At 51.0% G+C, this 21,162-nt stretch overlaps 1 protein-coding gene across 6 annotated transcripts in view; it reads left to right on the forward strand.

Moving 5' to 3' along the window:
* The window catches only part of PAX7 (paired box 7), a 129,083-nt gene that overhangs the window by 66,323 nt on the left and 41,598 nt on the right, over positions 1–21,162 (forward strand). For all 6 annotated transcript variants that reach the window (XM_017852009.1, XM_017852007.1, XM_017852008.1 and 3 more), the window contains 3 exons: positions 5,516–5,715; positions 14,108–14,273; positions 16,811–17,013. In XM_017852009.1, the coding sequence (XP_017707498.1) occupies positions 5,516–5,715; positions 14,108–14,273; positions 16,811–17,013 (569 nt within the window). The remainder of the gene's footprint in view (positions 1–5,515; positions 5,716–14,107; positions 14,274–16,810; positions 17,014–21,162) is intronic.

Raw genomic sequence — 21,162 nt, forward strand, 5'->3', positions numbered from 1 at the left:
TGGCCAATTCCACCTAATCCTGTTGATTAACTCTGAGGCTAAACAGTTTCCAGGGGTGGGGAGTGGGAAGGGCACCCCAAGAAATTGGGGGTGCAGGAAGCTGAAGTGAGGTTGATGTGGTGGCAGTGGGGCTCTTTGTATCCCTTCTCATGCTGCTTTGGCCCTGTACTCCCCACCCTGTTTCCTTTTCTGTCATCACCACTGTCATTGTCCTCATCATCAACAATAGTAATAGCCTTCATGGGTCCTTGAGGTTGCAAATTACTCCCATCATCTTTATTTTATTTTATTTCATTATTATTTTTTATTTTTATTTTTTATTTTTTATTTTATTTATTTTTTTTTGAGACGGAATCTTGCTCTGTCACCCAGGCTGGAGTGCAGTGGCTGGATCTCAGCTCACTGCAAGCTCCTCCTCTTGGGTTCATGCCATTCTCCTGCCTCAGCCTCCCGAGTAGCTGGGACTACAGGCGCCCGCCACCTCGCCCGGCTAGTTTTTTGTATTTTTTTAGTAGAGACAGGGTTTCACCGTGTTAGCCAGGATGGTCTCGATCTCCTGACCTCATGATCCACCCGTCTCGGCCTCCCAAAGTGCTGGGATTACAGGCTTGAGCCACCGCGTCCGGCCTATTTTTATTTTTTGAGACAGAGTCTTGCTCTGTTGTCCTGGATGAAGTGCAGTGGCATGATCTCAGCTAACTGCAACCTCCACCTCCCGGATTGAAGTGATTCTCCCACCTCAGCCTCTCAAGTAACTGGGATTACAGGCGCGCACCATCACGCCTGGCTAATTTTCATCTTTTTAGTAGAGACGGGGTTTCACTGTTGCCCAGGATGGTCTTGAACTCCTGACCTCAGGTAGTCCACCTGCCTCGGTCTCCCAAAGTGCTGGGATTACATGCGTGAGCCCCCACACCAGGCCCCATCATCTTTATTTCACTCCATTGTCAAAGCCATCCAGGGAAGTGAAAAGGATGTATTGTTATCTTCATTTTTATAGCTGAGAAAACCAAGGTCCTGAGAAGGGGAGTGACTTGTCCAAGACCACACAGCTAGGGAAAGACAGAGCCCACAAGCCAGGTCTCAGGCTGCCGAGACCAGGACTCCTGATTAGGCCAGGGCTGTCCCAGAGGACCCTCAAACTCCCTCCCAAGGTGTCCCTTCCCGCCAATTCCTCTCCAGGGCTTACTGGTTGTGTGTCCTCCATCCAAGTGACTGAACCTCTCTGGGCCTCGGTATACCTGTTTGTAAAAGAATCGATAGTCCCAGCTTCACAGACCTATGAAGGCTGGCACAGAAGTTTCTAAAATGGGGGTCTCTTCCCCTGAGCTTGGCCAAGGCGGGTGGTGGAAGCTCTTTTTCAGGGGTTGAAGTCACAAACAAAGTGCAATTCTGTTCTCTTGAGATCTCTCTGGATCTCAGTAGACAGCGAGACAGAGCTCTGCCCTCCCCACTTAGTGTCCAGAGGGTTGTTATGGCAACCTCCAACATCCGAGAGGATCATGCCAGATCCTCTTGGACAAGAGAGACCTGTGGGCCCTGCTTGGCCTTCCCCAGTCTGGGTTTCGGTCTGGGCATCTCTCTGGATCCACGGAGTTCCCCAAATCCCTGCAGAATAAGGAGTGGGAAGGACAAGGAGACAGGAAGGAATTAGACCTAGAACTCCATGGTGAGTCTAGAAAGCTGCAGGTGACTTGCAGGACTGAGGGATCAGCTGATACATGAGAGGGCACTGAGGCCGGGGCTCGGCAGAAGCACCTTGAATTTTATCTATCAGTGGCATAAAGCAAATGTCGGTCTTTTGCTAACTGCAGTCATGATTTTGGTCACAACTCTATATCTTGTCCTATTATTTCCTTAATATTTTACTATATCCAAAAGCACCTTTAAAAACCAAATCCAAGGGTACTAATGCTCTTATAAATGGAAAATGAGTATCGTTTCCTATAAATAGATGGGAACCATAAAAACCATAAATAGCATAAAAACAAGCAACGTTGTTAAATTCTACCTAGAGACTTGCACATGGGAAGCTGTGAGCTTGGGGCCTGCCCTCTCTTTGTTAAGAAGAGAGGAAAACTGTGTTAATGACTGTCTCAGACTGTGCTGGCCTCAGTGGGGCCACCAGCCACGCGTGACTATGTGAATTTGAATTAAAATTAAATACAATGAAAGATGAAATTCTTCAGTTGCGGTAGGGAAGTTTCAGATGCTCAAAACCCCATGTAGCTAGTACTGCCACATTGAACACTGTGAATCTAGAACGTTTCCATCATCGCAGAAACTCTTATTGGACAGCGCTGCTCTAGAACTGAATGGAGACTCAGTCAGATTAGTATTTCCAGGCCAGGCGCGGTGGCTCACGCCTGTAATCCCAGCAATTTGGGAGGCCTAGGCTGGTGGATCACCTGAGGTCAGGAGTTCAAGACCAGAGTTGGAGACCAGCCTGGTCAACATGGCGAAACCCCATCTCTGCTAAAAATACAAAAATTAGCCAGCCGTGGTGGCATGTGCCTGTAGTCCCAGCTAATCGGGAGGGTGAGGCACAAGAATCATTTGAACCCAGGAGGCGGAGGTTGCAGTGAGCAGAGATGGCGCCACTGCACTCCAGCCTGGGTGACAGAGCAAAACTCCATCTCAAAATAAAAAATAAAAAATAAAAAAGACTAGGATTTCCCCCAGGACAAGCCTGTGCCTCCTCCATCAGACTGGGGCTTTCCAAGGATAGGGCCTGTGTCTGCCCTCTGACCTCTGTGAGGTCAGACCTCACAGCTCTGAGGACAGTCTCTGCCCAGAGATTGCACTCCCTACAACTCTGGTCTCCATCCCACTCAGCTCCTCTCTGAGCTCAAGTGTCTTCACTGTTGAACTGAATCTGGTGCCGCATTCCCCATCCACGGGCTGGCCTCCCTGCCTGCCTGAGAAATGCCTGCTTCCTTCTTCTGAAGCCCCAAGGGCTGGCTTTCTCAGTCACCGTCAGAACACTGAGGTTATGCAGCGCATTTCAGGAATTGAATCCTTGGTGTTAGTTGTATTTGGCTCTGAGCCCCAGACATGGTGAGGAAGGGCCCCCAGGATGGCAGCTGTGCCCACCGTGGTCTCCCCACAGTGACGGGGGGGCTGGGTAGCTGGCAGCCCCAGCAGGAAAAGCAAGGGCAGAGGAGGGGGTTAGATCTGACCCCAGATCTCTGCCCTTGGGGATGAGGCAGGCCACGATGAAGGCAGGACTCCCTTGCAATCCGTTCCTTCGCTGTGTGGCATGGTGTCATAGTCAGAGACCACCTGGCACTGGCCAACAAAAAGCAAGGATAACTTCCCAACGGACAAGATAGCAGGATGGAAGCAAGTGGGCCCAGGGCAGAGAGGCATTGCCAAGACGGATGACCCTCCAGGCTCATGACCTCCCACACCCCCAGGCCACACCCACCAGCTTCCTGGCTATGAATGTGGCCCCATGATTAAATTACCCAGCATGCCTTTTGACACACCAGGCCTTTGCATGTGCTCTCCCCTCTGCCTGCAGTGCCTTTCCCTTCACCTCCACTTAATATCTAAGGCTGTACTAGTTTCTCTTTTGTTTTGTTGAGGGGAGGAGGGGTTGTCCCTTGGGGGAGGGGTCTAGGCCTATTCATGTAATTAACACTTGAAGCGATTGGGAGGAAGGGATCTTTGTATTGGTGGAAGGGGTCAGGGCGGGGAGCAGTGTTTGAGTGCACCTCACATTACCTTTCTGGGACTCAGTTTCTCCCACCTCTGATGCAAGCACGAGGTCTCCCAGGCTCTTCTAGCTTGACTCAGGCTGAGTGCTCCAAGCCCAGGGCTCAGGTCCCACCTTGCCCACTGCATACCTGGCCTCTTCAGGTGCATAGCAAATACTCAATAAATGCTTTGGGGGAGGGAATGAATGAGTCAATGACAAAAAATAAAAGTGCTTCCAGGAATACCAGAGATGGAGAAGGAGAGGAAAGGGGAGAAAGAAATGAAGGCAAAAGAGAAAAAGGAGGAAGAGGAGTGGGGAGGAAGGAAGGTAGCCTCTGAGTGTCCGCTCTCTTCTCCATCTTCCTTTCTGCTTCCTCTTCTCCATGCTCCCCGTGGCTCCCCAGGGGCTGCTGAGGGGCAGCTTCAGAACCCTAGCTGGGAGATGCCCTGCTAGCATCCCCTCTGCTGGGTCAGAGATGGGCAGGAGCCACAGGATTGATGGGGACAGGGAGCTGGTTCCTGGGTATCTCAGTCCCAACAGCTAAGGAGGCTGAGCAGGGGCTTCCTGCAGCCTCCCTAACTTGGGCCCAGGGCTGAAGCAGATTCCTGGCCTGATACCCCCAACCAGGCCTGAGAAGTGAGCTGGCTCCAACCTTCTGGGCTCTCCAGGCCCAGGAAGCAAAAGGCCTTCACCCACCCGCAGTCTCCATGGTGGAAATTAGTGGGGATGATGGGATGGGGTCCATGGCCTTGACCAAGGTCATTCAGGTGAGGTCTCCTCTAGCCTAGGGGGATCCCTCACACGACCCTGGGACATCCCAGATAGAGCTTGTCAGTGGAAGTCACCTAATCCAAACCCTTCATGTCACAAATGGGGAAAGTGAGGCCCGAGGAGGGGAGGTGGCCTTCCCAGGGTCACTGGCATTTAGGAGCAGAGTCAGGCCTGTAATCTAAGCTTCTTGATGGGCAGCTCTGGATGCATGCACTTTTTCTCTTTTTGAGACAGGGTCTTGCTCTGTTGCCCAGGCTGAAGTATGGTGGTGTGATTGGCTTACTATAACCTGGAACTCATGGGCTTGAGTGATTCTCCCACCTCAGCCTCTTGAGTATCTGGGACTACAGGCATGCACGTCCACACCAAGTTAATTTTCTTACTTTTTTTCTGGAGGTGGGGTCTTGCTTTGTTGTCCAGGCTGGTCTTGAACTCCTGGGCTCAAGACCTGGGCTCAAATAATCCTCCTGCCTCAGCCTCCTGGGCTCTAGCAATTCTCCTACCTCAGCCTCCCAACATGCTTGGATTACAGGCATGAGCCACCATACCTGGATGCCTTTTTCTTAAAGTCAGGATTATTGAGGTATAGTAATATACAGTAAAAGTCTGCCCTTTTAATTGAGAATATAGTTCTATGGATTTTGTCAAATGTATCTCACCATGAAACCATCCCTTGAGTCTTATGTCATGGACATCCTTGCATGTCAGTGGAAATAAACAAAATGCCCAACCAGAGGGGACTGTTTTGTTGCTGTTGTTTGTTTGTTTGTTTGTTTGTTTGTTTTTCCCTAAAGGGAAAGATTTTGCAAGAAAGTATTTAAGCAATACTCTAGGGTTGGGCATGAAGGTTGTGTCCCATCCTTCACATTGATAAGCAATGCTAGGGTGAACATCCTTCTATCTTGTGCTTGGGAGGAGTCTGATCCTCAGTGCAGTGATGGCTCCTAGGTGGGCACGAGTGTGCCTGGTGCTCTCCTCCCAGACCCGAGCACCCTTCCATCTCTCTAAGCCCCTGCCCTCTCCCTCCCTCCCCTCCCACTGCAGGGAACCGGCTGGATGAGGGCTCGGATGTGGAGTCGGAACCTGACCTCCCACTGAAGCGCAAGCAGCGCCGCAGTCGGACCACATTCACGGCCGAGCAGCTGGAGGAGCTGGAGAAGGCCTTTGAGAGGACCCACTACCCGGACATCTACACCCGCGAGGAGCTGGCGCAGAGGACCAAGCTGACCGAGGCGCGTGTGCAGGTGAGGAGGCACCTGCGGTGTTGGTGCTGCAGGTATACTCCAGAGATTCAGAAGTTTGGGATGGCCAAGGTCAGTGGGTTTAATGGGACGTCTCAGGGGGGTTTACAACAGGTTCAGGGGGTTGTGTAGACAAGTAATGCCACCAGTGCAGAGTTAGTAGGCAGCAAATGTTGATTGACTGAGAGCTGGACAGCCCAAAGAGGAGGGAAGAATGGAGGAAGAGATAGAGGGAAGGGGGGAAGAAAAGGAAGAAGGAGGAAGGGCAAGAAGGATGAAAGAAGGAATGAAAGAAGGGAGGGAAGCCAGGTGCAGTGGCTCACACCTGTAATCCCAGCACTTTGGGAGGCTGAGGTGGGCGGATCACTTGAGGTCAGGAGTTCAAGACCTGCCTGGCCAACATGGCAAAACCCCATCTCTACTAAAAATACAAAAATTAGCTGGGCGTGGTGATGGGCACCTGTAATCCCAGCTACTCAGGAGGCTGAGGCAGGAGAGTCACTTGAACCTGGGAGGCGGAGGTTGCAGTGAGCCAAGATCACACCACTGTACTCCAGCTTGGGCAACAGAGCAAGACTCCGTCTCACAAAAAAGAAAGAAAGGAGGGAGGGAGGGCATTAGTTCAGCCAGAAGAAAGGGTTTGGGGAGTATAAAAATCTCCAAATCTCTGATGAGCAGAGGAAGTGATCAGGAGGAAGATTTCCAAACAAGCCTAGCTTCCTCTGATGGGTGATGAGTGTCCCGTTACCGGAAGCATGCAAGTAGGCTAGGCAGGCCAGTTCCTGGCAGGTTAGATGCATCAGGGCAGGATGGGCAGCCCCTGAAGACCCTGAACATCCCCTCCCTGGCCTCAGTGTGTGGGAAGGAAGAGGGGAGAAGAGCAAGAGCCTCCTGACAGCTCGAGGACTGCCCTGCCTGCTCTCTGTCGGTGGGTTGAGGGGCAAAGGCCTGCTGCAGGGGGCCTGGGGGCATTGCCTCAACTCCCCAGGCCAAACTCTGAGATTTCAGGAGGCCTACAGTTGTTATCCAAGTGCAGGAGCCTCTCTGGGGGCCTGGCTGGAGAGGGCTGAGGCTAGAGGATTGCGAATGGAGGAGGAAGAGCCGGGACAAGTCGTGATGAACGGCTCTTGTGGGAAACCATTCCCCAGCTGTCTTCTCCATGGATGGGGAGGCATTGAGAGTGGGGAAGGATCCCCATTACCAGAATCTAAGCAGTGCTCAGGGAGTCAGAGCAGCCTGCAGAGGGGCAACCCCAAACTGCTGACGGCGGGCATTTCCACCCAAGAGGAGCCAGCCTTTGGCCGACACCCACTTAGCCAGTGGCGTTGCTGGGGCTGCTTCTCAAACGTGACCTAGTGGAAGCTCAGACCACCTTGTTGGGTCAGCATGGTCACCTCCTGCAAGCCACAGGTGCAGAAACTGGAAGTTTAGAGAAGCAACATGCCCAGGGGCACAAGCTGGATGGGGGCTGAGCCAGGCCCAGCTGCTGGCAAAACCCACGTCATTTCCATCCAGGGAAAGGAACAAGCTGAGTCACAAGCTGAAATTTGAAAGCAACTGGGACAATCCTAGAAGCAAGGGACCTTTCAGCACTCCAGGACCCAGAGGACACCCCGCCACCCCCATCCCCACTCCCAGATTAGAGGCCCTTCGCTTCCTTTGAGGGAGACCCCAAGGGGAAGGAGGCAGGAGGCAGCAGCCAGCTCATCTCATTCCCTCCCCTCCTGACCGAGGTGATATCCGAGCTGGCCCCAGGCCTCCCTCCCGCTCTGATCCTCCTGCAGCTGTTCTCCTGGGCACATTCCTGGGCGCTTTCTCGTTCCCACGTCTGGCGGCCAGGGCGGCTTCCCACCACCTTGAAGCCTGACTGCTCCTTGTAAAATTTCCTGGCTGTCAGAGCAGTGCTTTTATTGGCCCAGGGGACTCAGAAACAGGTGTCACTCAAGGTCCACGGAGGGAGGGGGTCTGGGAATGGAGAGGCAGCCAGAGCCCAGGCAAAGCCATCCTGAGGGGGCGGGGCCTGCCTCCTGCTTCTTGTTGACTTCCTGTCATACTCTATGCTTCCCCAGTGCAGGGAGCTCCCTCTGGGTCAGGGCAGGGACTCCTCGTTAGACCAGAATCTCTCCCAGGGCAGGGCTGGATCTCCCCACTTGGCCTGAGAGCTTTCTCAGAGAAGAGGGAACAAAAAATGTTGAGTTTTTAAAGAATAAATGGCCAGGCATAGTGGCTCACTCCTGTAATCCCAGCCCTTTGGGAGGCCGAGGCAGGTGGATCACCTGAGATCAGGAGTTTGAGACCAGCCTGACCAACATGGAGAAACCCCATCTCTATTAAAAATTAGACCAGTGTGGTGGCGCATGCCTGTAATCCCAGCTACTCGGGAGACTGAGGCAGGAGAATCGCTTGAACCTGGGAGGCGGAGGTTGCAGTGAGCTGAGATCATGCCATTGCACTCCAGCCTGGGCAACAAGAGCAAAACTCTGTCTCAAAAAATAAATAAAATAAAATAAATAAAATGAAATAAAATAAAATACATTTAGCCTGGAGAAGTGGAGACTTGAAGGACACAGCTGCTCTGAGAGTCCCCAGAGGGTAAGCCCAGAACCAGGGTCAAGAGAGGAGCATCTAAAGTCCAATACGAAGGTCTGCAGGAAAGAGCTCAGGACTGAGAGCTCGGGGTTCCTGCCTTTGGTCAGCTGTGCCACCTTCACCAGGTCAATTTCCTTTCCTGAGACTTCATTTCCTATCTGCTAATAAGGGGATGGAACTCAACAATCACTAAGACCCTGGCATTTCTAGGATCCTTACTTAGTGACAATCAGGGATGCTTTGTGAGGTGATGAGATTCCCATTACCAGGAGTGTTCAAACAAAAACACAATGTCCAGTCAATCAGGGACCCTGAGGTCTTTGAGTTATGACCTCAAAGTCCCCTGAGTACTGCTTAGATTATATGGCTTCCTACATTTTAGGTCTTGGTCTTTGATTCTAAAGGTTTGTGGTTCCGGGATTTTGCAATCCTATAATATCTCATCTCAGTGGACCTGGGAGATGGGTGGGTTGGTAGATTGGATCAGGGCGGGCTTGGAGCCAAATACCTAGATATGGATTCCAGCTCCATCTCTTACCCTCTCCACCGTCCACCCATCTCTCACCTGCAAGATGATGATAATAATGTCTACCGTGCTCTGATGATTAAATGATTACACATAAAAAAAAAAAAAAAAAGAGGAAGTGCTTGCACACAGAAGTGCCATACATGGGAGTTGTTCTTACTAAAACGCTGCCTGTTCTTGGCAGCTCCAATACGAGCCACCTTTGCAGCTCCAGGTACATTCACCCAGCAGTCATTTATGGAGTCTTTGCTGTATGCCAGGCACGGTTCTAGGCATTGGGGATTCACTGGGCAAAAAGCTCTGCCGACTTGAAGCTGGCATTCTCATAAACACGTGCGCAGGTAAACATGATGTCAGGCGGGGATCTGGTCACCAAAGAGTGGCCTGTTTTCCTCTCTGGCTCCCTCAAGCCCTGCTTCACTGCAGGGGCCGGGAGCCTCTGCTTGAAGCCTGCTAGATGTTACCAGTGCCTGTAACACCTCTGCCTCAGCCAGGAGAAAGCCAGAGCCACATGAAGGGCAGCCAAGGGGGTGTCAGGCAGGAGAACCCATGCCTGGAGACCCATCACTCCTTTCTCTGGAGTGACACATGTATCTTCCTTAGAGGTGAACAGATCCATTTTTTCCAGGGTGCCACAACCCTGAGCCTGTGAATTTCTTCTAGAAACAGAGGCTGTAGGGCTGATAGGTCCCAAGATCACCCCATGGCCTTTCCCACGGCTGCCTGTGATGACTTCCCCATCCTTCAGATGACCAGCACCAGGAAACTAAGGCTGTGTGCAGCGCCTCTTTACTTTATAGTCCTTGGAACCCTGCTCTTTGCTTGGGGTTGGGATGGGATGTTCTGAACAGAAATCCATCGTGGAGGCACTACAGGAGATTCACTAATGAACAACTTACATTGAATCTCTTAATAACACTAGGTAGCATTCATGGTGCATTTCTTTTTTTTTTTTTTTTCCTTTTTTTATTATTATTATTTTTTATTTTGAGACAGAGTTTCACTCTCTCACCCAGGCTGGAGTGCAATGGCACAGTCTTGGCTCACTGCAACCTCCGCCTCCCAGTTTCAAACGATTCTCCTGCCTCAGCCTCCCAAGTAGCTGGGATTACAGGTGTCCGCCACCACTCCTGGCTAATTTTTTTGTATTTTTAATAGAGACAGGGTTTTGCCATGTTGGCCAGGCTGGTCTTGAACTCCTGACCTCAGGTGATCCGCCTACCTCAGCCTCCCAAAGTGCTGGGCTTACAGGCGTGAGCCACTGTACCCAGCCTTCATGGTGCATTTCTTATGTGCCAGGCATGATGGCTCACCAGCCTACATATGTTATCTTTATTAATTCTCACCATGACCCTGCAGGGTATGTGTGATTCTTCTCTCCATTTTGCAGATGAGAAAACTGAGATTTAGCTAAGGAAAGTAACTTCCTGAAGCACAGTTATACATATACACAGTGAGTACTATGCAGTCATAAAAAAGAATGAGATCCTGTCCTTTTCAACAACATGGATGGAACTGGAGGTCATTATGTTCAGTGAAATAAGTCAGGCACAGAAAGATAAACTTCACACGTTCTCATTTATTTGTGAGAGCTAAAAATTAAGGCAATTGAACTTATGGAGATAGAGAGTAGAAGGATGGTTACCAGAGGCTGGGGCAGGTAGTGGGAGGTGGGGGGAGACGTGAGGATGGTTAATGGGTTCAAAAAAGGAATAAGGATGAAGAAGATGTATTTGTATTTGATAACACAATAGGGTGACTATAGTCAACAATAATTTCATTGTACCTTTAAAAATAACTAAACGAGTATAATTGGACTGTTTGTAACACAAAGGGTAAATGCTTGAGGTGATGGATACCCCATTTACCCCTGATGTGATTATTATATGTTGTAGGCCTATATCAAAGAACCCATCTATCCTATAAATATGCATGCCTACTATGTAGCCACAAAAACTAAAAATTAAAAAAAAAGATACAGTTCAAAGTGACTGTGCTGGACCCAAGTCTATCTGCTCAGGTCGTTTCCTCTGTGCTACATAAAGAGAAGGGCCAGATGGAATATTAGACTCAGTACGCAGATGGCATCCACTCTACCCTACTGCCAGTGCAGGGTATTGAGAGAAGGATCAGAAATGAAAAATAAAACCCAGCCCCTGCTTTCAAAGAACTCAGTCCTGAGCAGAGATTCTGGGTAGGGTGCTGGGGCTGTCACTGTCCCTCTTAGAGCGTTTACTTCCCCCTCTGTAAACGGGCAGCTCACACGAGACGCTGGCGGAGATCCTTCCAGCTCAGGCATCCCAGAGGGTCTCCCGCAGAATGATACTTACCTGTGGCTGACGCTGTTCTAAGCATGTTGCCTGTGCTAACTCATTTGAGGTCCAGACCCACCTAGGAGGTGGCTGTTATTAGCCCCACTTTGTGAAGAAACTGAGGCACAGAGGGATAACAAAAATTTTCCCATCTTAGGAGTTAGAGGCAGAAGTCCATCCCAGGCAGTTGACTCCAGAATCCCTGCTCTCAACCATCCTGTTACACTTAGTGAGAAGGGAGGTGTCTACTGGGAGGGATGTGTATCTAGGGACATAGGACAATGAAGGAAGATGAGATGACAGAATTGGCAACAAAGGCATGCTCTCTCCTCCAGGAAGTCCTCCTGGATTCTGAGAGGCAAAGTTGGAAGCCCCTTCTCTGAGCTCCTTATCCAGCCTTGCATGTCACCCCATCTGAGTTTACTGCACTGAAAAGCAGCTGCTCTTTGACTCGTGCCCAGGCAAAGGGCAGCTTGAGGGCTGGGACTGGTCCTGTCCATCTCTCTAGCCTGTCTTGCTTGGCACAGACAGGAGTCCTAGTAAAAGTTTGAGATGGGAAGATGGGAAGTAAAGAAGGAAGGGAAGAGTAGGAAAAGAAAGGGAAGGGATGAGAAGGGAAGGGAAGGGAAGGGAAGGAGGAAGAATGCATCCATCCAACTTTATTCAGCATTCTTTTTTTGAGGAAAAGACAAGTGGCACCTAAGGACCAGCTGCTACACAACAAACTAGAGTGGCGCATCCCAAACGCCCGTCATTATCCCACCCACCCAAGATGTTCACCACGTTCACATATTATCTATATTGTTATTTACTTTTCAACGAAATCAGTGTGTTTTAAAATAAAAATCCACAACACTCCCATGAAGGGAAGACGGTTGTTAAAACACACACATACACACACACACACACACAACACACACAACACACAAAGGAAAACAAAACAATGTGATTAAAGCCTTTCAGGAAAATGTCACCTGCAAACGCCTGCTCTCCCTGTGTTCAGAAGGGAGATTAGCACAGGTTAGAAAGGCGCTGAGGATGCATTAGCACCAGACTGAGACCCCTCTTTCCCCCTTCTCCATGCCCAGGAGGCCTGGGACAGAAGTGGAAGGAATAACTTTCCCATCCTCATGACCAGATTATTGAATCCTGTTTTTCCAACAGGGAGCCGTGGCAGGAGGCCCACTCTTTGGGAAACACTGAATTAGTACAAAGACCTCCCCACACTCTTCCTGCAGAGCCTGGGAGCTCAGAGGCAAGGCCCATTCCTTGCAGCGTTCCCTCTCCGGCATCCCTCCCACCCCAGGGTGCCCTGGGGAAGCCCTCAGCACCCTCCGGAAGTGGGGAGAAGCCAGGGCTTTGAATCCTTTGGGAGCCAGTCGTTTTCCCTTCAGGCTTGGCTGCCTCCTCTCCTTTCTCTGTGAAATCTAAACAGGTCAGAGCCGGCAGCTCTTGTTTATCCAGCCTGCGAAGCTGAACACTGCTTTTCCCACTGGGAGGGATGACTCTAGGGGCACATAAGCGCCCTCCACCCAGCTGCACTCCCGTCCCCCATCTCGGCAAGAGATGGTACAGAGATTTGGGGATCTTAGGTGATCAGGTGACAGGGGAGGTTGCGGCCTTCACTCCCCATCAGGATGGGGCACCAACCAAGCCTGTGGCCCCAGGCCCAGCAAAGACACCCCAGAGCTAATCCTGCCTCCCCTTGTCCATTCATTCATCATTCACTCCTTCATTCATTCGACAAGTATTCCTTGAACACTTACTGAGCTCCAGGCATTGGGCAAGGAATGCATGGCCTCTGCCCCATGGAGCTTGGGCCCAAGGGGGACATTAGGAGCAGCACAGCCAAGAAACAGGCACACAGAATCATTGCTCCTGTGGGGAAGCACACAGGCAGGAGGCCCCCTGAGAGAAGCAGAGAACCTACCGGAACCCACCTTAGATGCAGCGATTAAGGAGTTGGAGTAGGAAGAAGCATTTCAGCTGAGCTCTGAAGGCCAAAGAGCCAGCTGCAGGAAGAGTGTTCAGGTGAGAGGGAACAGCATGTGCAAAACTCAGGTTGGAAAAGAACCCCCTCAAAGCAGCCCCAGTGTGCGCCCTCATTCTCCTCCTTCTCTGACCTGTCCCGGGAAACTGGCAGATCCAGATAACTGAGCTCTAGAAAGCCAGACTGATTGTAAGTTTGAACCGCAGCTCCAACACAGACCAGCTAGGTGGACTTGGGCAAGCAACTTGACCTCTGTGAGCCTTGGTTTCCCCTTCTGTAAAATGGGAATAGGAGAATACATCTCATGGATCTGTGTATGGGTTGACACGTGAAGCGCCAGCGCAGGAAAGGGAGACAAAGGTGTTGGGTTATTATCCTACTAATGTTTGATGAATCCGCGCACGTGTGTGTGTGTGTGTGTGTGTGTGTGTGTGTCCTATTTCAAGGAGGCCCAGGGTATGTAAGCAAAGTAGGGCCTCAGTCTCCAGACAAAGAACCTGGCTTGCACATCTGGGTCTGAAGTGCAGGTCTCATTCAGGTGGGTTGCAGATGTGTGACTTCCTCCTGGGGGGCTTCCTGGAGGAGGTGGTCAAGCAGGGCACCAGCATCCCTCCAGGAAGGAGCAGCTGTAGAGGAAAGAGTACTGGCCTGAGAGCCACACAGGACTGGCTGGGCCACTGACTCAACCTGGCCCATGGACAAGTCACCCACTTTCTCTGGGTCTCAGTTTCCTCATCTGTAAAATGGGGATAATATAGAACCCCCTCACTGGTGGTTGTGAGGGCAGAATGGGGTAATACCTAGGAAAACACTTTGCAAACCGTCCCATGCTGCACAACGCTGGAGATTCCCCTCCCTGCAGGAGGATGCTGGCTGGATCAGAGGGTGATGGCTTGGGCAACTGGGTCTAGATGTGTTGCAGCTCTCTGCCAGGAACCTGGCCGAGGGGGTCTCCATTCTGTGCTCTCCATCCCCCAGGTCTGGTTCAGTAACCGCCGCGCCCGTTGGCGTAAGCAGGCAGGAGCCAACCAGCTGGCGGCATTCAACCACCTTCTGCCAGGAGGCTTCCCACCCACTGGCATGCCCACGCTTCCCCCCTACCAGCTGCCGGACTCCACCTACCCCACCACCACCATCTCCCAAGGTGAGTATCCCAGCCCCATCCTGCCATCTCAGTGGTACCCCTTCCCTTCTTTCTTTACTTTCACTTACAAAGACTCTTTTTAAATGACCATTTCTTACTTTCACGTAAGCAAGCTATTAAGAGAAAAAAGATGCAATCCTGCCCTTGAAATTCTTGGCCCTAACACAGAGCAGCCAGGTGGGGTCCCCCAGGCAGCCCCTGTGCACCTGTTTAGAACTGAGCTTCTCAAATGGTACCATGGATCTCCCAGGGTTGTTACTAAAATGCTGGTCTGGGTGGGGCCCAAGATTCTGCACTTCTAAAAATCCCCCTGGAGATGCCCAGGCTGGTGGGGCATGGGCCAGGCTTTGAGCAGCGAGGATTTGGAGCACAGGACACTGGGCTGACCTGCTTTGGAAGGAAAGGGCCAGATTCTCCAGGGACTTTGGGACCATGCATAGTCACAGTCTTTGAGTTTTTAAAATGAGAGAGTGACATGAGTACATAGTGTGCGTGTGAGTGGGTGCATGAGTGTGTGTGTGTGAGTGTGTGTATGAGTGTGTGCGTGTGTGTGCATGAGTGTGTGCATGTGAGTGCGTATGACTGTGTACATGTGACTGCGTGCATGAGTGTGTACGTGTGCGTGCCTGAGTGTGTGCATGAGTGTGTGCGTGTGAGGGTGTGCATGAGTATGTGCGTGTCAGTGCATGCATGAGTGTGTGCATGTGTGCATACATGAGTGTGGGTGTGTGTGCATGAGTGTGTGCGTGTGAGTGCGTGCATGAGTGTGTGTGCGTGTGTGTACCTGAGTGTGTGCATGAGTGCGTGCGAGTGCATGCATGAGTGTGTGCGTGTGTGCATACATGAGTGTGGGTGTGTGTGCATGAGTGTGTGCATGTGAGAGTGTGTGCATGAGTGCATGTGTGTGCACGTACGTGTGTGTACTTGTTGGGAGGATGTTGGAATCATGTTGAAATCATTTTTTTTTTTTAGATTATGTTGATCTCCAACCTATTACAAAAAAAACAATGTACAAAGGGGCTTACATAATTTGCTGGGACCTTATTTTCTTGCCTCTCTCTCAAAAGATCCATTTTCAGAGATGGAATAAAGGTCAGGGTCTCCTTTGAGGACTGGAGAAAGCTCCCTCTGGGGGATTCCCCCTACTCTGGGGTAAACAGCCCTAGGCCTGGCTGGGCTGAGCGGGGTCAGAACCCTGAGATCTGCCTGGGAAAGAGGCCTCACTTGGGCCCAGTTCTCCCAGTGGCTTGAAGTATAAGATTCCCTGCTAGGCTTGGAAAGGAGTAGGCAGAGGGAAGAAGGTGAGAGGGTGGGAGAGGCTAAGGTATCAGAGGGGCCTTGGGAGAGGAAAGGAAAGGCTGGGTCCCAGGAGAGAAGGTGAGCCTTGTAGGGGAAGAAGGGTTCCCTTCCCCCAACTCACCGAACCTTGCTCATTCTGTCACCCCCCACGCCCCGTCCCAGCACACACCAGGAATACCACTACTTGATATTGGCCTCATGGGCCGGGCGCAGTGGCTCAGAACTGCAATCCCAGCACTTGGGGAGGCCAAGGCAGGCAGATGTCTTGAGGCCAGGAGTTGGAGACCAGCCTGGCCAACATGTGAAACTCCATCTCTACTAAAAATACAAAAAAAAAAAAAAAAAAATTAGCTGGGCATAGTGACATACATCTGTAATCCCAGCTACTCGGGAGGCTGAGGCAGGAGAATTGCTTGAACCCAGGAGGCAGAGGTTGCAGTGAGCCCAGATCACACTCCCGCCTGGGTGACAAAGCAAGACTCCATCTCCAAAAAAAAATTTTAAAAAAGATAGCTACCTCATAAAGCCTCCTTTTAAATGACTGGCAGGCTGGAGTTCTGGAGGCCAAGGAGAGAGTCAAAGAGCCCCCTCCACCACCACTGTGACTTGGTAAGATAAATTGAACCAGTGCTGAGGGTCCCAGTCCCGGCAAAGCTGCACAGAGGGGCTCAGAGAGAGCTGAATAATATCCTAGCAGCAAAGAACAGAGATGGCTCCGAATTTAGGCCATTCAAATCCTGGTCCCATCATTCACTAGCGTGGTCATCTTGTGTGAGTGCCCCAAGCCCACCAAGCCTTGGTTTCTTCATCTGTAAAATGGGATTTATAGTCTTGCTTCACACCCTTAGGCAGCATTTGTAATAGCACCTGGCAAGTGGTTGATGCTCACAAAACAAAACAGACCGGGTAGATTAACAGAGTCCTCATCAAGGTTTGGCTTTCAGCCCAGCTGATATTTATTGAGTACCTACTGTGTGCCAAGCACCAAGCAACAGGAACTAGTGTGCATCTATCTAGGGGTTGTCTGGAATGTTGGGTTGTCAGTCAAGACCTGGCCAGTGCCCAGTGCCCTGCCCAGGAGCTAGCTTGTCTCATCCCAGGTAGCGTGAGAGGGTGGTCCCTTCCCTCCAAGGAATGGAGACTGGGAGGAGGAGGCTCATGGCTTGCCTTCTGCTCTCGGAGGCCCAGGGTCCAGGATGAGGTCACTTGCTTAGGACCTCTCTTGGGTCTCTCTACAGATGGGGGCAGCACTGTGCACCGGCCCCAGCCCCTGCCACCGTCCACCATGCACCAGGGCGGGCTGGCTGCAGCGGCTGCAGCCGCCGACACTAGCTCTGCCTACGGAGCCCGCCACAGCTTCTCCAGCTACTCCGACAGCTTCATGAATCCGGCGGCGCCCTCCAACCACATGAACCCGGTCAGCAACGGCCTGTCTCCTCAGGTAGGTGGCCTCAGCCCAGCACCCAGGGTCCCACCGCCACTAAAAAGTCAGACATTTGTAGACAGCACGTGGGTGGAAGCCTTGTGCTCTTTCCTGTAGGAGGCTGACTGTGGTTGGGGTTTTTGCTCTAGAACCAGGAATCCTCGCTGGATTCTGTCTTGTGCTCTTGGCTTTCCCCAGGACTGACCAATTCCTGAAAGGCAGGACCATGTCCTTGTTGGTGGAGAGAATTGTGGATGCGATTCTGGGCCGGTAACTCTACCCTGATTGGTCATTGGAATTCTGTTTGCTCCTGTGTGATTGGTTAAGTCACTCACTGCCTCGGGGTGCTGGTAGAAGTCACAGGACCTGCTTTGGATGAAGTCAGAGCGATAATGTGGGCATTGATGGTGGTTATAGGTGAATTTGGGGAACAGGACTTGATGATGCCAGAAGTCCCAATGAACTTGAGGAACTCATGGTCTCATTTTTTTGTAGCTTCAGCAGGCTCCCAAATAGCCGTGGGGGAAGGGATGAAGTGTCCCCTGCCACATGTCTGTGCTGAGAATCCGCTGCACGTGATGCAAACTGATCTGAAGAGCCATAGTGTGGCTCTTCAGATCAGGGAAGGCTGTGGTGTGGGTCTAAATCCCAGCTCTACTCCTCAGGGGGCTCTGAGGCAAGTCAGCATCTGTGAGCCTTAGTTTAACCCCCGTTAAACATAGCCTGTAACTACCCTCTCAACAAGGGGTGCTTGCCGCATTCAGTATGCTAACAGGTCAAAGCACCTAGCCTAGAGCCTGGCACGAAATCAGTGCCAAGTAAATGTTAGTTCTCTGGCCCTCCCAGTGCCAGGACAATGTAATTAATATGGGAAATCCATTACCTAGAAGGAAAATAAAAAGAAATTTAAAGAAGGCCAGCAAGCTACATCCTGCAGGCCACGTCCGTCCAGCTCGCTGTTTTTTGTAAATAAAGTTTTATTGGAATACAGCCGTGTCCATCTATTTATGGTGGCTTTTGTGCCACTACAGCAGAATTGAGTAGTTTTAAAAGAGATCATATAAGGCCAAGGGTGGTGGCTCACTCCTGTAATGTCAACACTTTGGGAAGCTGAGGCAGGTGGATCACCTGAGGTCAGGAGTTCGAGACCAGCCTGGCCAACATGGTGAAACTCCATCTCTACGAAAATACAAAAATTAGCCAGGCATGATGACAGGTGCCTGTAATTTTAGCTACTTGGAAGGCTGAGGCGGGAGAATTGCTTGAACCCGGGACACAGGTTGCAGTGAGCCAAGATTGCACCATTACACTCCAGTCTGGGTGACAGAGTGAGACTATGTCTCAAATAAATAAATAAAAAGAGAGCTCATGTGGCCCACAAAGTCTAAAATGTTTGCTGTCAGGCCCTTACGGTAAATTAAAAAAAAAGAAAAGAAAAAAAACCTTGGTCTGAAACATTCCCAAGAATGTTAATTTTCTGCTTGTCTGGATTCATTTCTGTTTGCCTTCATTAATTTGTGTAGTTGAGGGTTAATTGCATTTCAGCTCCATCATTTATTTATGGGGAAACCCTTGAGTAAGTCCCTTCCCCTTTCTATGCCTCAATTTTCTCATCAATGAAATGGAGATAATCCCAGTATTTGCCTCCCAAGGTTGCTGAGGATTGAATGAGATGATCTGTGGAAGGCACTCAGCTCAGGTCCAGCACAGCGTGAGTGCCCAGTACCCGTAGACAGTTGCCTGCAGAGCTCCTAATGGTGACGCATCAAGCCCTCTCAGGGTCCGCAGTATGAAGGGTGATGCCACTTACTTGGGTGACCTTGTCCTCACCAGGCCATCCCACTCTCTTGCTGGGATCCCAGGTGAACTAAACCCTGCACGTGGAATACAGCCTGTCAGCCAGAATGTCTTCCCTGGGGACCCCAGTTGGCCTCTTTGGGGTTCAAGGTTATGGCCTCCATATCATTAGTGCTAACCTTCCAGAGCCCTTGAGAAGTTCCAGAGCCCTTGAGATGAGTCACAACAGGATCCCTGAGCTGGCTGGGGAAGGACACTGCAGAGATCCAAGGTGTCCACACCCAAGAATGGGGTCCAGGCGCAGCTTGGTGGCACAAAACAAATTTGGAGGAGTGTCCTTAGAAAGCTGAAGAGGGTCTTTGGGGTTCTGTGCGCGGCTGTCTTGCTTTGGAGATAGAGGGCCCCGGTACACATTGGCCTGGCCAGGGTTGAGAATCTGGGGCACCTGACTCCGTGACCACCGCTTTTCCCAGCCCTCCTTGTCTCACTGTGGGCTGAGGTTTATCCCCAACACAGGACTGTCACAGGACAAAAGAGAGACTTAGCAAATAAGGGGCCCCAGGCCTCCAGAGTGTGGGTCAGGGATGGGAAACCGACCCATTGGTGTGACCAGTGGATCAAGGGGGAGCATCCCCCCCATGGCTAGGAGGCTTCAGAGTTGGATGAGGTGTTTTTCACCCTTTCCTGGAAGTTCCTAAGTTGGACCCCCAGCCCTCCACCCAGCCCAGAATTTCACTGAAGCTAAAGGCGAGAGACTCTCAGGAGGCCTCCAGCCCATTCCTCAGGGCCGGGAGACTGACATGATGAATTGAAGAAGCTCAGAGGCTCCCATCAAAGGTGTGAAGACAGATGGAGGGTCTGACAGGGGCAGAGGGGACCAGGAGGTGAACAGCTGCTGGAGGAGGGTGGGCGCAGGGGCAGCAGGGCAGGCCGTGTGTGCTTCTGTGCATGGGAACTGCAGAGGCTAAACTGGGAGCACTTCCTGAAGGACGGGGGCAGTGAGCGGGGCGGAGTTTCTGGGTCTTGTACAAAAGCTCCTGGGCTTGCTAGGCTCCGACTCCCACTGCCCTCCTGCCTCAAGTCTGGGCAGGTGGACTTGACACCATCAGCACATCGCTGTGGTCCTGGGGCCAGGAATCGTCTGTGCATAAGGATCTATAGGGAGACGCCCTGTAAGGACAGATCTGCCTCCTGCATCCTCTCTTCCCAACAGGACTGGCTTCTCTATAGCTCACCTGGGCAGGAGGGACAGGATAGGCTTCCCCGCTGGGCTGTGGGGTTGGCACACTGTCCCTTCCTTTCCCCAGGACGGCAGGTCTCTGACACATTGCCCAGATATCTGTGGACCTCAAAACTGGAAGGATTTTTTTTTCTTTTCTTTTCTCTCTCTCTCTCTCTCTCTTTTTTTTTTTTTTTTTTAAACAGAGTCTTACTCTGTTGCCCAGGCTGGAGTGCAGTGGCACGATATTGGCTCACTGCAACCTCCACCTCCCGTGTTCAAGCAATTCTCCTGTCTTAGCCTCCTGAGTAGTTGGGATTACAGGTGCCCGCCGCCACGTCTGACTAATTTTTGTATATTTAGTAGAGACGGGGTTTTGCCATGTTGGCCAGGCTGGTCTTGAACTCCTGAACTCAAGTGATCCGTCCACCTTGGCCTCCCAAAGTGCTGGTATTACAGGCGTGAGCCACTGCGCCCGGCTGGAATTTTTGTTCTTACAGAAGCCAAAGGGGCTTACACTGGAGGATGAAGTTGTGGCTCTACCGAGCACCTGGGCAGACTTGGGATAAGCTAGCTGTGCATCACGCTGGCCAGCTTGCTACTACTGTGAGGAAGATGTGCCTCCTCCAGTGGCTTGACCCGAGTCCCTTGTCTCAAACCCAGCCTGGGAAGTGGGAACCACGGAACATCAGGGACTCCATGCAGAATCTCAAGGAAAGGCCATTTACTCATCTCATCTCTGCACGTGCCCTCTGGCTTGGAAGGGGGTCACTAACATAATGAATATTTATAGAGTACCTACTACATGCCAGGCACTGTTCTAGGCACTTGGGATGAATCAGTGAACAAGAGAGGAAGACCCTTATATTGTCCCAGTGGAGGTGACAGTACAACAGGGTCAGACAGACAAAAAATGTAAGTTTAAAAGGCATCCAGTATGTTTAATACCAGTGTTGACAAGGACAGCTGAATTTTCTGGAGTCCTTCTAACCTTCAGAACCTGCTCTCGGTGTTTTACACGTATTAATCCATTTAAAGGGTAGAGCCAGGATTCAAACCCATGTCTTTAGAGCCTGAAATCTTTTTCTTTTGTTTCCTTTTCTTTTTTTTTTTTTCTTTTCTTTCTTTCTTTCTTTTTTTTTTTTTTTTTT

The sequence above is a fragment of the Rhinopithecus bieti genome, unplaced genomic scaffold, assembly GCF_001698545.2.
Source record: "Rhinopithecus bieti isolate Rb0 unplaced genomic scaffold, ASM169854v2 scaffold_33652, whole genome shotgun sequence".
Lineage (NCBI taxonomy): Eukaryota > Metazoa > Chordata > Mammalia > Primates > Cercopithecidae > Rhinopithecus > Rhinopithecus bieti.